The 15,122-nt window shown below is 41.9% G+C and overlaps 1 protein-coding gene across 1 annotated transcript in view; it reads right to left on the bottom strand.

The window, feature by feature from the left end:
* The window catches only part of LOC126259652 (neural proliferation differentiation and control protein 1), a 1,177,794-nt gene extending 1,164,294 nt beyond the window's left edge, over positions 1–13,500 (bottom strand). The window contains exon 1 of the mRNA XM_049956584.1: positions 13,342–13,500. Within this exon, the coding sequence (XP_049812541.1) occupies positions 13,342–13,411 (70 nt within the window). The 5' untranslated portion in view covers positions 13,412–13,500. The remainder of the gene's footprint in view (positions 1–13,341) is intronic.
* Between the last annotated feature and the right edge of the window lie 1,622 nt (positions 13,501–15,122).

Genomic DNA, 15,122 nt, shown 5'->3' with positions numbered 1-15,122 from the left:
TGTTGAAACGTGCGGACACTCTCATTCGAAGTGTTCGGCGGATCGTAATCAACAACCTCGCTGCACAAGTGGACGTCGTAGTGCTGACACACTCGCCCACTGGTTGGAGGACTCAAAGGTATGTGCCAGCTTGGTTCCTTACCGCATAACAGAAGTCCATAAAGAGGAACGTAGATCATGTGTGCGGAATTGCTTGCGCGTTACGAGGCTGATCGGGACAGTTTTTTGTCCAGCATTGTCACAGGTGATGAAACGTGGGTTCATCACTTCGAACTGGAAACAAAACGGAATTCCATGGACTGGCCCCACACTACCTCTCCTCTGAAGAAAAAGTTCAAAGTCGCACTCTCAGTCGACAAAGTCATGGCGACAGCCTTCTGGGATTTTGAAGGGGTTACTCTGTTTGATAACCTCCCTCATGGTTCAGCGATCAACTCTGAAGTATATTGTGCTACCCTTAGGAAGTAATAAGTGGCTGATAGAGAAATTATCGATGCTGCAAGACGATAGCTTCGACATCGACCAATAGAATGGTACCATGCGGGCATACAGGCCCTTTCAGTAAGGTGGCGTAAGTGCATCGCACTGAACAGAGATTATGTGAAAAACATAATAATAAAACCAACCTTCTTTCAGAAAGTAAATTGTTGCTTTACTTATTGAACGCCCATCGTAAATACATACATCAAAAATTTTATTAAGTTACAAGGCGGTGGCGTCCATATGAATGGCGTTGCTGTACACCTGTCTTCGTCATGGCTTGCTTCCTCATATGATCACTGTACAGGGTGTTGTGTCGCGATAGAACCAGTCCTGCTAACAGCTGTCGTGGACAGAGGCCAGGAGGGCCCCTTCACTGCCGTCACTCGCAGCGTACATGTTACAGATGTCGCACTGCACATTTTCCCTCGTATATCGCTGTCGATATACACACACTGATCGGCCAGAACGTTATGACCACCGAACTACTATCGATATAAACTCGTACAAGCGATAGCAGCGTCACCTAGCAAAGAATGACTGCTAGTCAAACACACGGAGGGTGCATGTAGGACCGGTGAGCGTGTGTATGACAGTGGGAAGATTGTCATGGCCCGAAGCCTAGGCACGAGTATTTCGGAAACTGCACGAGTTGCCTGTTCGAGGAGTGCTGTGGAGGGTGTCTTCAGCTCGAGACGAAACCAAGGCGAAACCACAACTGCCGCGTGGGGTAGCGCTTTGTCACGGTCCGTGCGGTTTGCCCCCGTCGGAGGTTCGAATCCTCCCTCGGACATGGGTGTGTGTGTTGTCCATAGTGTAAGACAGTTGAAGTTAGATTAAGTAGTGTGTAGGCTTAGGGACCGATAACGTCAGCAGTTTGGTCCCGTAAGACCTTACCACAGCTTTCCAACTTTCTCTCCACAGCTAGACGCCTTGTGGTTGGGGGTCACCCCTCATTACAGATGTCGGACGTCGCAGGCTGAGCAGACTGGTAAAATAGGACAACCAGTGAATTTTGGCGGAACTAACATCAGACTTTAATTCTGGGCAGAGTATAAGTGTGTCTAAACACACAGGGCACCGAACACTCCTAACAATGGGCCTCCGCAACCGACAACCCATGCATGTGCCAATGTTAATACCACTACGAGTAAAATGGGCGTATGACTATCGTCTACGGGACGCTGGCGCGGAGACACAGCGTTACATGGTCTGGTGGCCTTGAACCTTCTTCCATGCTCATGGGAGCGCGCGAGTCCGTCTTCTTCAAAGGGAACAGCTCCTTCACAGCTGTACTGCGGGATGGAGACAAGCTGACGGCGGCTCCACTATGCTCTGGGGAACATTGAGGTGGACATCTTACACTGGTTGCAGACCACGTACATCTCTTCATGATAATCATGTTTCCCGATGGCTATGTAGTTTTTCAACATGATACTGTTCCATGTCACAATTCCAGGAGAATGTTGGAATAGTTCGAGGAACACAGCGGCGAGTTCCAATTGATGTACTGGCCCTCCAACTCGTCAGAGCTGAACCCGGTCGAACACATCTTGGATGCGATTGAGCCTTTCGTCAGAGCTCATAGCCCCCCCCTCCCCGGAATTTACAGGAATTAGGTGGCTTGTGTGTGCTGATGTGACTTGTGTGTGACAACTCCCTCCAAAGGCCTACCACAGCCTCATTGCTTCCATATTACGACGCATCACCACTGTTATTCGTGCCAAAGGTGGACATACCAGCTATTAGGCAGGTGGTCATAATGTTCTGGCTTATCAGTGTACGCTACAATCATCACCACAGTAAGTCGTCAAAAATGTGGAAATAGGAATTATGATTGGATTTGTTCCGCTCACTAAGAATTAGATTTGGATCTTGCAGTTTGTGGGCATAAATTTCAAGCTCCTCCAAGACGGTAAGGTAGCCAAGGCTATAGATGAGAGAAAGTGAGCAGTGTGACACCTGTAACGCGTACGCTGCGACTAACAGCGGTGAAGAAGCCCTCCTGCGCGGCCCTTTGTACACGGCGGCGCATATTGGCCCAACTCGCTTCAAAAGCTGGACAGAATTGGGGAAAAAAGGAAGAAAGTGCGTATGTTCCGACTTGAGTCCCGCTAAATCTTGTGTAGACTTGCCAAATGCTGTGGTAACATTCCAGTCTCAAGTCGATATGATACATGCAGTGACAGTTGACGGTAAACAGTGAACCCTACAACAACAAATTCTTCATATTTGTTTGTGTATAATTATTTTCAGGAGAAAATAAGGTGGGTAGAATTCCAGAAGGTGTATTTATGGCATTTTTAACCGGTGTGATGACGTATATCGACTTAAACCAAACCATTAGCTATATAATTTCCTCTGTGTGGTTCCTGTTCTCTGAGTGGCTCTGCTACTACCGTAATAGTGGACCTAACTAGTTCAAATGTAATTGTGTGCACACATTACCACGCTTTTAGTGGCCGGTCATTTTTGCACCGGATGGCAGTGCCACACAATAAAACGCATCCCTCACTATTGCAGTTATCTCAAGAACTATTATCTGCACAAGAAAGTCATTAGGGTCTCCTGTAGAATTCTTGGGGAGCTAGTCGAATTGTGATCATAATTTTTTCGCAAACCGAACAGTATTTTTTATAACATTAATATTTCCACGAGTAATATTGTTTTTTTGTTTCGCGAAATGCTGCAGAACTACTCAAATTTTGTACTGAGAACTCCAGAACTAAGACATATCTGTCAATAACTATGAAAAAACACACATTTCGAGACCAACTTCATGGGACACTCGATATTCTGCAATAACGCCCAATGCCGACATCATTCCATATAGTTTTCATGCATAGATATGCTATAATCGAGGTTGGTCCGTTGCCGATTGGACGGCTATCTGAAGATCCGCAGATAGCTCGGATTAAGAATACCCGGCGTTACCCAGAAGATTTGACACGTAAATATTCCTGTGAGATAACGATGCAAATCGAATTCCATCGTCTTCTGGTACCTTCGGACTCATCCACCTCAAGAGATCAGAAAATGACAGTCGAAGAAGATAAACAGAAGCCACCTGAGGTAAGAGACCTGAATTTCGAACCACCTCGCATTGGACAACCAGACAGTGATCCTTCTCAAAGCAATAATGACACAAACGACGAATGTGACCATGATTTCGAATGAAAAAACGTAAAATATCGAATAAAACATTTCAGTACAGAAATTTCAACTTATAATCTGTTATAAGCCGCCTCACAGTACTTAATGTCCGAAGTTTTACTTGAATCCGATATATTTATAATTTTTGATTTGCCAGACTGTATCTGCGGTTTTGAATTATGTAATTCCGACACCGAATTCCTGATCAGCGACCCAAATGATATAAAAATAACACAGTTTTGTCGGTATTTATAACCATTTGTCTATTATGTCCAGGTCTTGGAGCGAGAGGCCCACTGATCAGCAGTCAGCAGACGACTGACTGGATCGCGGCACAAAACCCAACACAGCGATCACATGAGTGAGCAAGCCATTATGAAGGCTGGGCTACAGCAACGCTACAGAGATGAACGCCGCCGTCTTCTAAATTATCTTGTTTTTATAATATCTTGTAACCTTGACGAACCACAGATTTTAATTATGTATATCCAAGAACAATGTTCTCACTATACAAATAATGAATACTAATTCATTGAGACTGTACACGTTTTATTCAAATGTGACAAATGTTCCAGACGCCAACTGTTGGCAGAGCCTTATGGGCTATACTAATAAAGTGGTTTCTACCAAACCATTATTTTGTTATGTGACGCAACATACGAACTTTGCCGACAGTGTGACAGGTTACTCTTGTAACCGATAAAGTAGGTGCGTTCCGGTGCATCTGATGTTTGACTGTGGCATAACATTTTGTATTTAAGTAGATTAATTGCTAATTAGTTATTTTGCTGTTGTCTACATATCTGAGGATGGTTCATGTTGAATCGAAACCGTTCATTTAAAAAAATTAATAGCTCAAGAGGCGTAATAAATCAGTTTTAAAACCAGTGATTGTGGAGTTTATCCCCAAGGACATTATATCATTTTTTTGCACCACGTCTGCTTTTCTTTCTGATCATGTTCAGCTATCGATTGCACAAGGGTTTTGAAAACGGTGTCCTTCAATGTATTACACCTCATTAAGGCTCTTCCAATAACAAACCACAGCTATATTTATTGAGGCCACCCCATCTTGAATAGGTGGGAAGCCACTTGATATCTGGCGGTTGTTGCTGGTTCTCATGATTCGCTAACAATCAGAAACTTCGGATTCTTATGTCTATTTAGACTCACTGCAATGAATTTCTTATGGCTATTTCAACTGTGAGCCTCTATATCAAGCATAGATCGTCTACACGCCTTCCTGCATTCCGCAATGATGCTTTCGCTTTTGATTATCTCTGCTCATTGAGATCAATGTACCGAGTTATGTTTGTTAACTGAACAAAATCTTGAACCTTTCTGACTTGTTAACTGTATTATCAGCTCTCAACACACCAAAGATACCGAGGGACAACGATGATGATCTCATTATTAATATAATTCAGAGAGTAGTTCAGCTACAGCAGTACATCTACATCTACATTTATACTCCGCAAGCCACCCAACGGTGTGTGGCGGAGGGCACTTTACGTGCCACTGTCATTACTTCCCTTTTCTGTTCCAGTCGCGTATGGTTCGCGGGAATAACGACTGTCTGAAAGCCTCCGTGCGCGCTCGAATCTCTCTAATTTTACATTCGTGATCTCCTCTGGAGGTATAAGTAGGGGAAAGCAATATATTCGATACCTCATCCAGAAACGCACCCTCTCGAAACTTGGCGAGCAAGCTACACCGCAATGCAGATCGCCTCTCCTGCAGAGTCTGCCACTTGAGTTTGCTAAACACCTCCGTAACGCTATCACGCTAACCAAATAACCCTGTGACGAAACGCGCTGCTCTTCTTTGGATCTTCTCTATCTACTCTGTCAATCCGACCTGGTACGGATCCCACACTGATGAGCAATACTCAAATATAGGTCGAACGAGTGTTTTGTAAGCCACCTGCTTTGTTGATGGACTACATTTTCTAAGGACTCTCCCAATGAATCTCAACCTGGTACCCGCCTTACCAACAATTAACTTTATATGATCATTCCACTTCAAATCGTTCCGCACGCATACTCTCAGATACTTTACTGAAGTAACTGCTACCAGTGTTTGTTCCGCTATCATATAATCATACAATAAAGGATCCTTCTTTCTATGTATTCGCAATACATTACATTTGTCTATGTTAAGGGTCAGTTGCCACTCCCTGCACCAAGTGCCTATCCGCTGCAGATCTTCCTGCATGTCGCTACAATTTTCTAATGCTGCAACTTCTCTGTATACTACAGCATCATCCGCGAAAAGCCGCATGGAACTTCCGACACTATCTACTAGGTCATTTATATATATTGTGAAAAGCAATGGTCCCATAACACTCCCCTGTGGCACGCCAGAGGTTACTTTAACTTCTGTAGACGTCTCTCCATTGATAACAACATGCTGTGTTCTGTTTGCTAAAAACTCTTCAATCCAGCCACACAGCTGGTCTGATATTCCGTAGGCTCTTACTTTGTTTATCAGGCGACAGTGCGGAACTGTATCGAACGCCTCCCGGAAGTCAAGGAAAATAGCATCTACCTGGGATCCCGTATCTAATATTTTCTGGGTATTATGAACAAATAAAGCGAGTTGGAACTACTGATGGCCTTGGGAGAGCCAGTCATGACAAAACTCTACCATCTGGTGAGCAATATGTATGAGACAGGCGAAATACCCACAGACTTCAAGAAGAATATAATAATTCCAATACCAAAGAAAGCAGGTGTTGACAGATGTGAAAATTACCGAACTATCAGTTTAATAAGTCACAGCTGCAAAATACTAACGCGAATTCTTTACAGACGAATGGAAAAACTGGTAGAAGCGGACCTCGGGGAAGATCAGTTTGGATTCCGTAGAAATGTTGGAACACGTGAGGCAATACTAACCTTACGACTTATCTTAGAAGAAAGATTAAGAAAAGGCAAACCTACGTTTCTAGCATTTGTAGACTTAGAGAAAGCTTTTGACAACGTTAACTGGAATACTCTCTTCCAAATTCTGAAGGTGGCAGGAGTAAAATACAGGGAGCGAAAGGCTATTTACAATTTGTACAGAAACCAGATGGCAGTTATAAGAGTCGAGGGGTATGAAAGGGAAGTAGTGGTTGGGAAGGGAGTGAGACAGGGTTGTAGCCTATCCCCGATGTTATTCAATCTGTATATTGAGCAAACAGTACAGGAAACAAAAGAAAAATTCGGAGTAGGTATTAAAATTCATGGAGAAGAAGTAAAAACTTTGAGGTTCGCCGATGACATTGTAATTCTGTCAGAGACAGCAAAGGACTTGGAAGAGCAGTTGAACGGAATGGACAGTGTCTTGAAAGGAGGATATAAGATGAACATCAACAAAAGCAAAACGAGGATAATGGAATGTAGTCAAATTAAATCGGGTGATGCTGAGGGGATTAGATTAGGAAATGAGACACTTAAAGTAGTAAAGGAGTTTTACTATTTAGGGAGTAAAATAACTGATGATGGTCGAAGTAGAGAGGATATAAAATGTAGACTGGCAATGGCAAGGAAATCGTTTCTGAAGAAGAGAAATTTGTTAACATCGAGTATAGATTTAAGTGTCAGGAAGTCGTTTCTGAAAGTATTTGTATGGAGTGTAGCCATGTATGGAAGTGAAACATGGACGATAACCAGTTTGGACAAGAAGAGAATAGAAGCTTTCGAAATGTGGTGCTACAGAAGAATGCTGAAGATAAGGTGGGTAGATCACGTAACTAATGAGGAGGTATTGAATAGGATTGGGGGGAAGAGAAGTTTGTGGCACAACTTGACTAGAAGAAGGGATCGGTTGGTAGGACATGTTTTGAGGCATCAAGGGATCACAAATTTAGCATTGGAGGGCAGCGTGGAGGGTAAAAATCGTAGAGGGAGACCAAGAGATCAATACACTAAGCAGATTCAGAAGGATGTAGGTTGCAGTAGGTACTGGGAGATGAAGAAGCTTGCACAGGATAGAGTAGCATGGAGAGCTGCATCAAACCAGTCTCAGGACTGAAGACCACAACAACAACAACAAAGCGAGTTGGGTCTCACACGATCGCTGTTTCCGGAATCCATGTTGATTCCTACAGAGCAGATTCTGGATGTCCAAAAACGACATGATACTCGAGTAAAAAACATGTTCTAAAATTCTACAACAGATCGACGTCAGAGATACAGGCCTATAGTTTTGCGCATCTGCTCGACGACCCTTCTTGAATACTGGGACTACCTGTGCTCTTTTACCATCATTTGGAACCTTCCGTTCCTCTAGAGACTTGCGGTACACGGCTGTTAGAAGGGGGGCAAGTTCTTTCGCGTACTCTGTGCAGCTCGTGGTCCAGTGGCTAGCGTTGCTGCCTCTGGATCACGGGGTCCCGGTTTCGATTCCCGGACGGGTTGGAGATTTTCTTTGCCCTGGGACTGGGTGTTTCTGTTGTCCTCATCATTATCATTATCATCATCATCCGCGTCCCGGTGTGGCGACAGGAAGGTCATCCGGCCACCCCTTAAATTAACCCATTCAAATCCGACTTTAACCATGCAGAACATGCGAAACCGTTGGACAAAGGCACAAAAAAAAAAGGTTGAGCTACAGCAGTATTAAATTTCGGTGAAATTTGTCTGGATACAACTGCACAAAGGCTTTCACCAATATGAGAGCAAGGTCCCCTTTCGATCACATCCCTGAAGTGAAAGTGAGAGCATACAAAGAACAGATGCGCTGCCGTGACTTTAACTTGTAACCACACCAACCCCTGCCACCACCACCAGATGATCGGGGTTTACAGACTAGACGTGTGGCAGACGATATCTAACGTTAACAATAAGGGTGTACTTCCATTACGGAATCATCCCGTCATCTCCAGAACGTAGGTGTCAAATATCACCCCAGACATCATGATTTTTTTCTCTTTTTCTGGAGCCTCAGTCATATAAAATTTTCGAATAGATATTTCCGCCATTTGACTGCACGTATTGCGTTTATTCACTATTAAGATTTCGGTCTTAGGCCATTTTTAAGTGTTACACTGGAATAAATAAACAATAAAATGTACAAATAAAAAGCTGGGAAAAATTTACAAAAAGGAAAAATTTATTTATTAAATGCACGAGTTGTGAAATTACATGTCAAAAAATCGTCGGATTTGTGTGAAACGTAAGTCATCGTCGAAAAGTACATATCATTGTATACAAACCAGTTATCTTGTAAGTGTGAGAATATATCTTCGGTACATGAAAAGGCTAGAAACTTGCATGTCTGGCAAATGTAGTGGGGCTATTATCTAACACAGATGTAAGCTTCGTTTCACTGTATCCAAACATCAACTAATGTGAGCATAAGTGAAACGATCATCAAAGATCAGCACAGAGACATCACAACAGTGCACCATGTAATCTATGATACGTTAAGAAACAAGGAATTTTTTATTTAACCCGATTACATTATCTTTGCAATACATACTATATGACAGTGTTTGAAATGTATACCATGGACATCAAATTTCAAAACGCGGATGTAAACATCATAAAATGCATTATCGTAACATAAATACCAAGAATCATGGAAGTTAAACCTCGTGAGGCAATTAACTGTCTAATATGTAGTGCTTTATATAATTATCCTCCAGAGATGGGAAGAATATCTAAAAGAGCTATATGACACAATAGAAAACCAGAAACTCTGGAACTTGAATCGCACAACAGTGTAAGTGATGCCGAGAAAGGACCAACCATCATAATGGAAGAAGTAAAGTTTGCCATAGGTGCAATGCAAAATGGCAAAGCGGTAGGTACAGATACGATACCGGGAGAGATGTCAAAATGCTTGAACCAAGATGGAATAAGAGAAATATTGAGGTTATGTACTAAAATATATGACAGTGGTGAATGGCCTGAGGACTTTCTGACAACAGTAATGATTCCATTACCGAAAAAACAAGGAACCAAGAAATACAGCGAGCACAGGACAATCGGCCTCATTTCACATGCAGCCAAAGTTATGTTAAGAATAATTAATAAAAGACTTGGAAAAGTAATGGAGGAGAATCTTGGCGAGGAGCAATTTGGCTTTAGACGGAATACGAGCACCAGAGATGCAATAGGGGTCCTACGAATCTTGCGAAAAAGGTTTATTGAAAATGGAAGAGACCTATATGTGTGCTTCATCGATCTAGAAAAGGCATTTGACAATGTGGTTTGGGTTCAAATGGCTCTGAGCACTATGGGACTTAACATCTATGGTCATCAGTCCCCTAGAACTTAGAACTACTTAAACCTAACTAAGCAAAGGACAGCACACAACACCGAGTCATCACGAGGCAGAGAAAATCCCTGACCCCGCCGGGAATTGAACCCGGGCGTGGGAAGCGAGAACGCTACCGCACGATGTGGTTTGGGACAAGCTAGCGACTATAACGAGGGAAAAGAAAGTGGACTGTTAAACCAGAAGACTTGTAAACTCATTAAATCTTAATCAAAAAGCCTCAGTTAAAGTGAGAGGAGAAAGTACAAACTGGATCGAACTAGGAAAAGGAGTAAGACAAGTATGCTGTTTATCACCTACTCTTTTCAACCTCTATTTGGAAAATATGATTGACCAATGCTCATTAGATGACAAAGGAGTAGAAATTTGAGGTAGAGGAGTAGGGTGTTTCACAGGGGAAAAAGAATTACAGGATTTGCTGGACACCATTGAAGCTAACGGAAAAAATTATGGAATGAAAATTAACGCAAAGAAAACAAAAGTATTGGCACTAGGAGGAAATAAAGAAATAAAAATTATTCTGAATGGAGAAATACTAGAACAGGTGCAAAATTTTAAGTATCTTGGAAGCAGGATAGACGCCGACTGGAAGTGCACCACAGAAATTAAAACAAGGATAGCATTGGCAGAAGAGGTGTTCTATAAGAAAAGGAGAATTTTCTGCAGCGGTCTGGACAGAGAACTCAGGAAGAGACTCATAAAATGTCTTGTATGGAGTGTTCTTCTATATGGCGCTGAAATATGGACTTTGAGGACGAAAGACAGAGAAAGGCTGGAGGCTTTTGAGATATGGACATGGCGGAGGATAGAAAGAATAAGTTGGATGGACAGAGTAAAAAATGAAGAGGTACTGAGAAGAGTGGGAGAGAAAAGACAGTTACTAGATGTAATAAAAAGGAAAAAAAAAGAAATTAGATTGTGCATATATTAAGTAACAACGACGGACTGATAAAAACAGTTTTAGAAAGTTATGTAGAAGGGAAAAGGAAGCGAGAAAGGAAGAGATTCCAGATACTGGATGACGTGATGGACGGTACAACATACAGAAGCCTTAAGAAGGAAGCAATGGATCGCAGAAAATGGAGAGGCAAAGGACCTGCTACTATAGCAGATAACTGGTGATGATGATGATGATGATGATATATAATTATTTGCCTCATGATGTTAACTTCCATGATTCTCCATATTTGTATTACGATAATGCATTTTACAGTGTTTACATGTGGCCTTTGAAGTTGGATCTGCATGTTATACAGTTTAAACATTGTCATAAAGTATTTATTACAAAGTTAATGTAATCGTGTTAAATAAACAATTCCACTACCTTGTTCCTTGATATAACATAGTTTCCATGGTGCATATTGTGATATCTCTGTGATAATCTTTGACGATCGTTTCATGCTCGTTTTAGCTGATGTTTAGATACAATGAAATGAAGTTAACCTATGTTTTGGATGTCTAATTTTTTACATCACGTTTTCACTACATTTTCCAAACAAGCAGGTTTCCAGTATTTTATGTACCGCAGATATGTTCTCACACTTACGAAACAACTGGTTTGCACTGGGTGACTCAGGAGGAAGAGTACGCGTCTTGAAGTGTGATAGTATTAGTGATGCTGAACAATAAACGTCAAATGAACATATGCCCCGTTCTTAACAGTTTCCGAGGAAACTGATGAAAACAATGGGGAACAGAACAAATGCAAGTGAGAGTAAATGAAATATTGTGATCTAATGTTTTGTTTAACTGTGTACATTTCCTCACGAAAAGATGTTCAAAAAGTTCACCGTCAGCTGCAATGCATTTTGCGGCTCTTGTCGACTGCTATGTTTCTGATCTGAGCTCACTTTTACGGTCACTTATTTGAGCCCACACATGCAAAATACGAGCAAAAGTTGCAAGTGAAGTGCACATTGAAATGGTCAGTAAAGACAACACGTCGTAGCCTAATGACGCTTTGGTCGTATTCGCGTGTGAGTGCTGATGAAGAAGGAAAAGCGACTGTTGCCTGTGATTTTCCTGACTCGACCCCTTTTCCTCAACTCCACCAGTCCTTTTCTTTGCCCCCCTTCCTTTCCCTTCAACCCTTGAAGAAGCCACCGGCTCCGAAAGCTTGCAAACTTTAATACATTTTATATGTGTGCTCCCGCCACTACTTGGCGAGTAGATGTTTTATCTATCAACTTAACATTATATTTTCAAAAATAGATTGCTTTGCAAGACAGTTAATGTGTTGAATATTTAACGTTAAGCATACAAGCGAGAAAATCTTAGAAAAGATTTGAAATTATGTTTAAAGTTTGTTGGAAATCGGTGAGTGCTCTAATTATCAAACACTGGATGAGTTAAGACGGGTAATTTGCGCTTTTCTTAAAGCAAAGGCTAGTTTTTTCACGAATATCACTGTTTATGACGTCACGTCTCTTCAGTCATCTGTAGTAAGTAGTATGGAAGTACTAAATTAAATTTTCATGCCTGATGCGGCAGTTTTACTGCATGAACACCGAACCTGTCATCATTCTGTGACGAGCGTCACGAGAAAGTGTTTCGTAAAGGTTTGAAATTATGTGAAAAGTTTGTTGCAAGTCACTGAGTGCTTTCATTATCATATAACGGATGGCTATAAACAGGGTAATTTGTGCGCCGCGCGTTATGCTACCTCAAAGCATGTATTTAGTTGCTAACTATAATACTTGGCTTACAGTGTTAAATCTTTAACATAAGGTTATATCTCTTAGTAGATTATGACAGCATTTTAAATTCGGTCAATAATTATATGAAATATTGAAAATCATGTTTTTGTTTCCCCTGGAAGCCATTAAACGGACAGCCTGCAACTGGGACCAGATGACTGAACCACGAATTAGGCAGTTAGTAGTATAGAGTCCTTAGTTACCTACTTTTGTAGTAAAATTATGACGATGACGCCTATAAAATCTGTAAATACATGTTTTATCTGTCATTTACGTAACGCAAGCTGCTATCTACAATTGTAAAGGTTTGAATGACAGTTAATAAATAAAAGAACACACGACCCTTTAACAATCAACTATGCACAAACGTCTTGACGGAAACATGGTCAATAGACATTTTCGTTGTAATCAAGAAGTCATTACGCCTCTCTCAGTTCCGGAATAAAGGCGGTTCTGGAAAATCAATAAACACTTGTGGGTTTCAAAGTTTTCAGGGGAAGCAACGGACAAAGTTTTATACCGGAATTAGTGATTTTTTGGCCGAAAGCTACATGCTATTCCAGTGCGTTGTAAGAAAGTTATCACTAACAAAATTAAAAAATGTACTTGTTTAGCGATTATTCAGGTTTATGCGTACTGTGGAATATAACAAACACAATCTCATATTGTACTTGCAGCTGGCTGGTTACGAATATATGTCAACGACAAAAAAAAAATAAAGCTGTAAGTTATTCTCTAAGCATACCTGCAAAACGTTTGTCTGCATCTTCGCAAGAACCAACACTTATCAACGCTGCTAGAACGTATACGAACATTACGTTTATATTTCGTCAATTATGTCATTTACGCCTCAGCATCGCACACACGTTAGTCTAGCCACCGAAGCACCATTCGACTGCGCGCTTGCTGCTTCATTCTGTGCAGTTAAACGTCACGAGTTCCGGCGACCGTCAACTGTTTCGTCCGCTTCCGCGGCAACATCACGTGGCACCGATAAGAACTGACGCTACAATTAGAAGTACATTCCAGTGTTGTGAACGACGTCATGGAAGGCCGGCCGAGGTGGCCGAGCGGTTCTAGGCGCTACAGTCTGGAACCGCGCGACTGCTACGGTCGCAGGTTCGAATCCTGCCTCGGGTATGGATGTGTGTGATGTCCTTAGGTTAGTTAGGTTTAAGTAGTTCTAAGTTCTAGGGGACTGATAACCTCAGAAGTTAAGGTGGTGGTGGTTAGTGTTTAACGTCCCGTCGACAACGAGGTCATTAGAGACGGAGCGCAAGCTCGGGTTAGGGAAGGATTGGGAAGGAAATCGGCCGTGCCCTTTCAAAGGAACCATCCCGGCATTTGCCTGAAACGATTTAGGGAAATCACGGAAAACCTAAATCAGGATGGCCGGAGACGGGATTGAACCGTCGTCCTCCCGAATGCGAGTCCAGTGCGCTAACCACTGCGCCACCTCCCTCGGTCCTCAGAAGTTAAGTCCCATAGTGCTCAGAGCCATTTGACGTCATGGAAGAAAAGCATATTCTAATGTCGCCGAGATTATGACGAGGGACAAGAAACGCGCACTTTCTTGCTTCATTCGTTGCGCACTATAGTATTTTATCAGTGAATAACGTGACAAGAAACAGAATAATGCATCACGTCTCATTTTGTGCGCTGTACTATGAGGACAGCCCACTCGTAACACTGCTAGTTAACCTATTAAAAAAGTTATTCAATAGATAAAATCACTTGTAGTTGAAACAAACAATTTTTTTTCTGCCTCTGAATGTCAATAATGCAAGAACATACATAAGTGTTTATAGGGTACGGAGGAAGGGGTAGGTCACGTTTACCTCTAATGTTTGAGTGAACCAGATAGTAACTGAAAAAGAAAACATCCCGTGTTTCTCGAGATCTCCCTTATGAAAACAGTTTTCTGTAAATCTCCCGGCTCCTTACTGACCGCCTATTTCTCCGGTACATTTCGTCAGGGATCACGGTTATAAACACGGCAGGGCAAACGATACTCGCGTTCGAACGGACTAGAGATTTCCCGATACGTAGCAACGTTCGATAAAGTATCGATCTTGATCGAACAATGACACGACATTCGACTCGCGCGGCGCGAGTGCAAGGGATACGCAAGAAACTAGGGACTAACCACAACAATGAGCTATAGCTCTGCATAAATTTCACAATTTCTTTGAAACAGTGGAGGAAACAGCATTTAATCCTACCACTGCGTAAACTCCTACTGCTTTGAACTGTCCTCCCAAAAAAATATTGCTTGGCTGAACCTAATGTATTATTTGATTTGATTATGAGAGGCGGTAATGATTTACCGAGTGGCTTGCAAATGAGCGATTCGATCCCTGTTCACATATTTGAATAACAGAAAAAACTTTACCAGATTTTAATCAGTTTGAAAACAATACGGCAGCATTCAGACGAAACAGTCGAGACAACCAGTCAAGAATTAAATGCCTAATAAACGTGACTGTAATTTTTATCGCGAGAATAAATTACATCGGAATGACATGG

This window comes from Schistocerca nitens, chromosome 5 (assembly GCF_023898315.1).
Source record: "Schistocerca nitens isolate TAMUIC-IGC-003100 chromosome 5, iqSchNite1.1, whole genome shotgun sequence".
Taxonomy (NCBI): Eukaryota; Metazoa; Arthropoda; class Insecta; order Orthoptera; family Acrididae; genus Schistocerca; species Schistocerca nitens.
The sequence above is the reverse complement of the archived record's forward strand: the minus strand, read 5'-3'. Positions and strand labels throughout refer to the sequence as shown.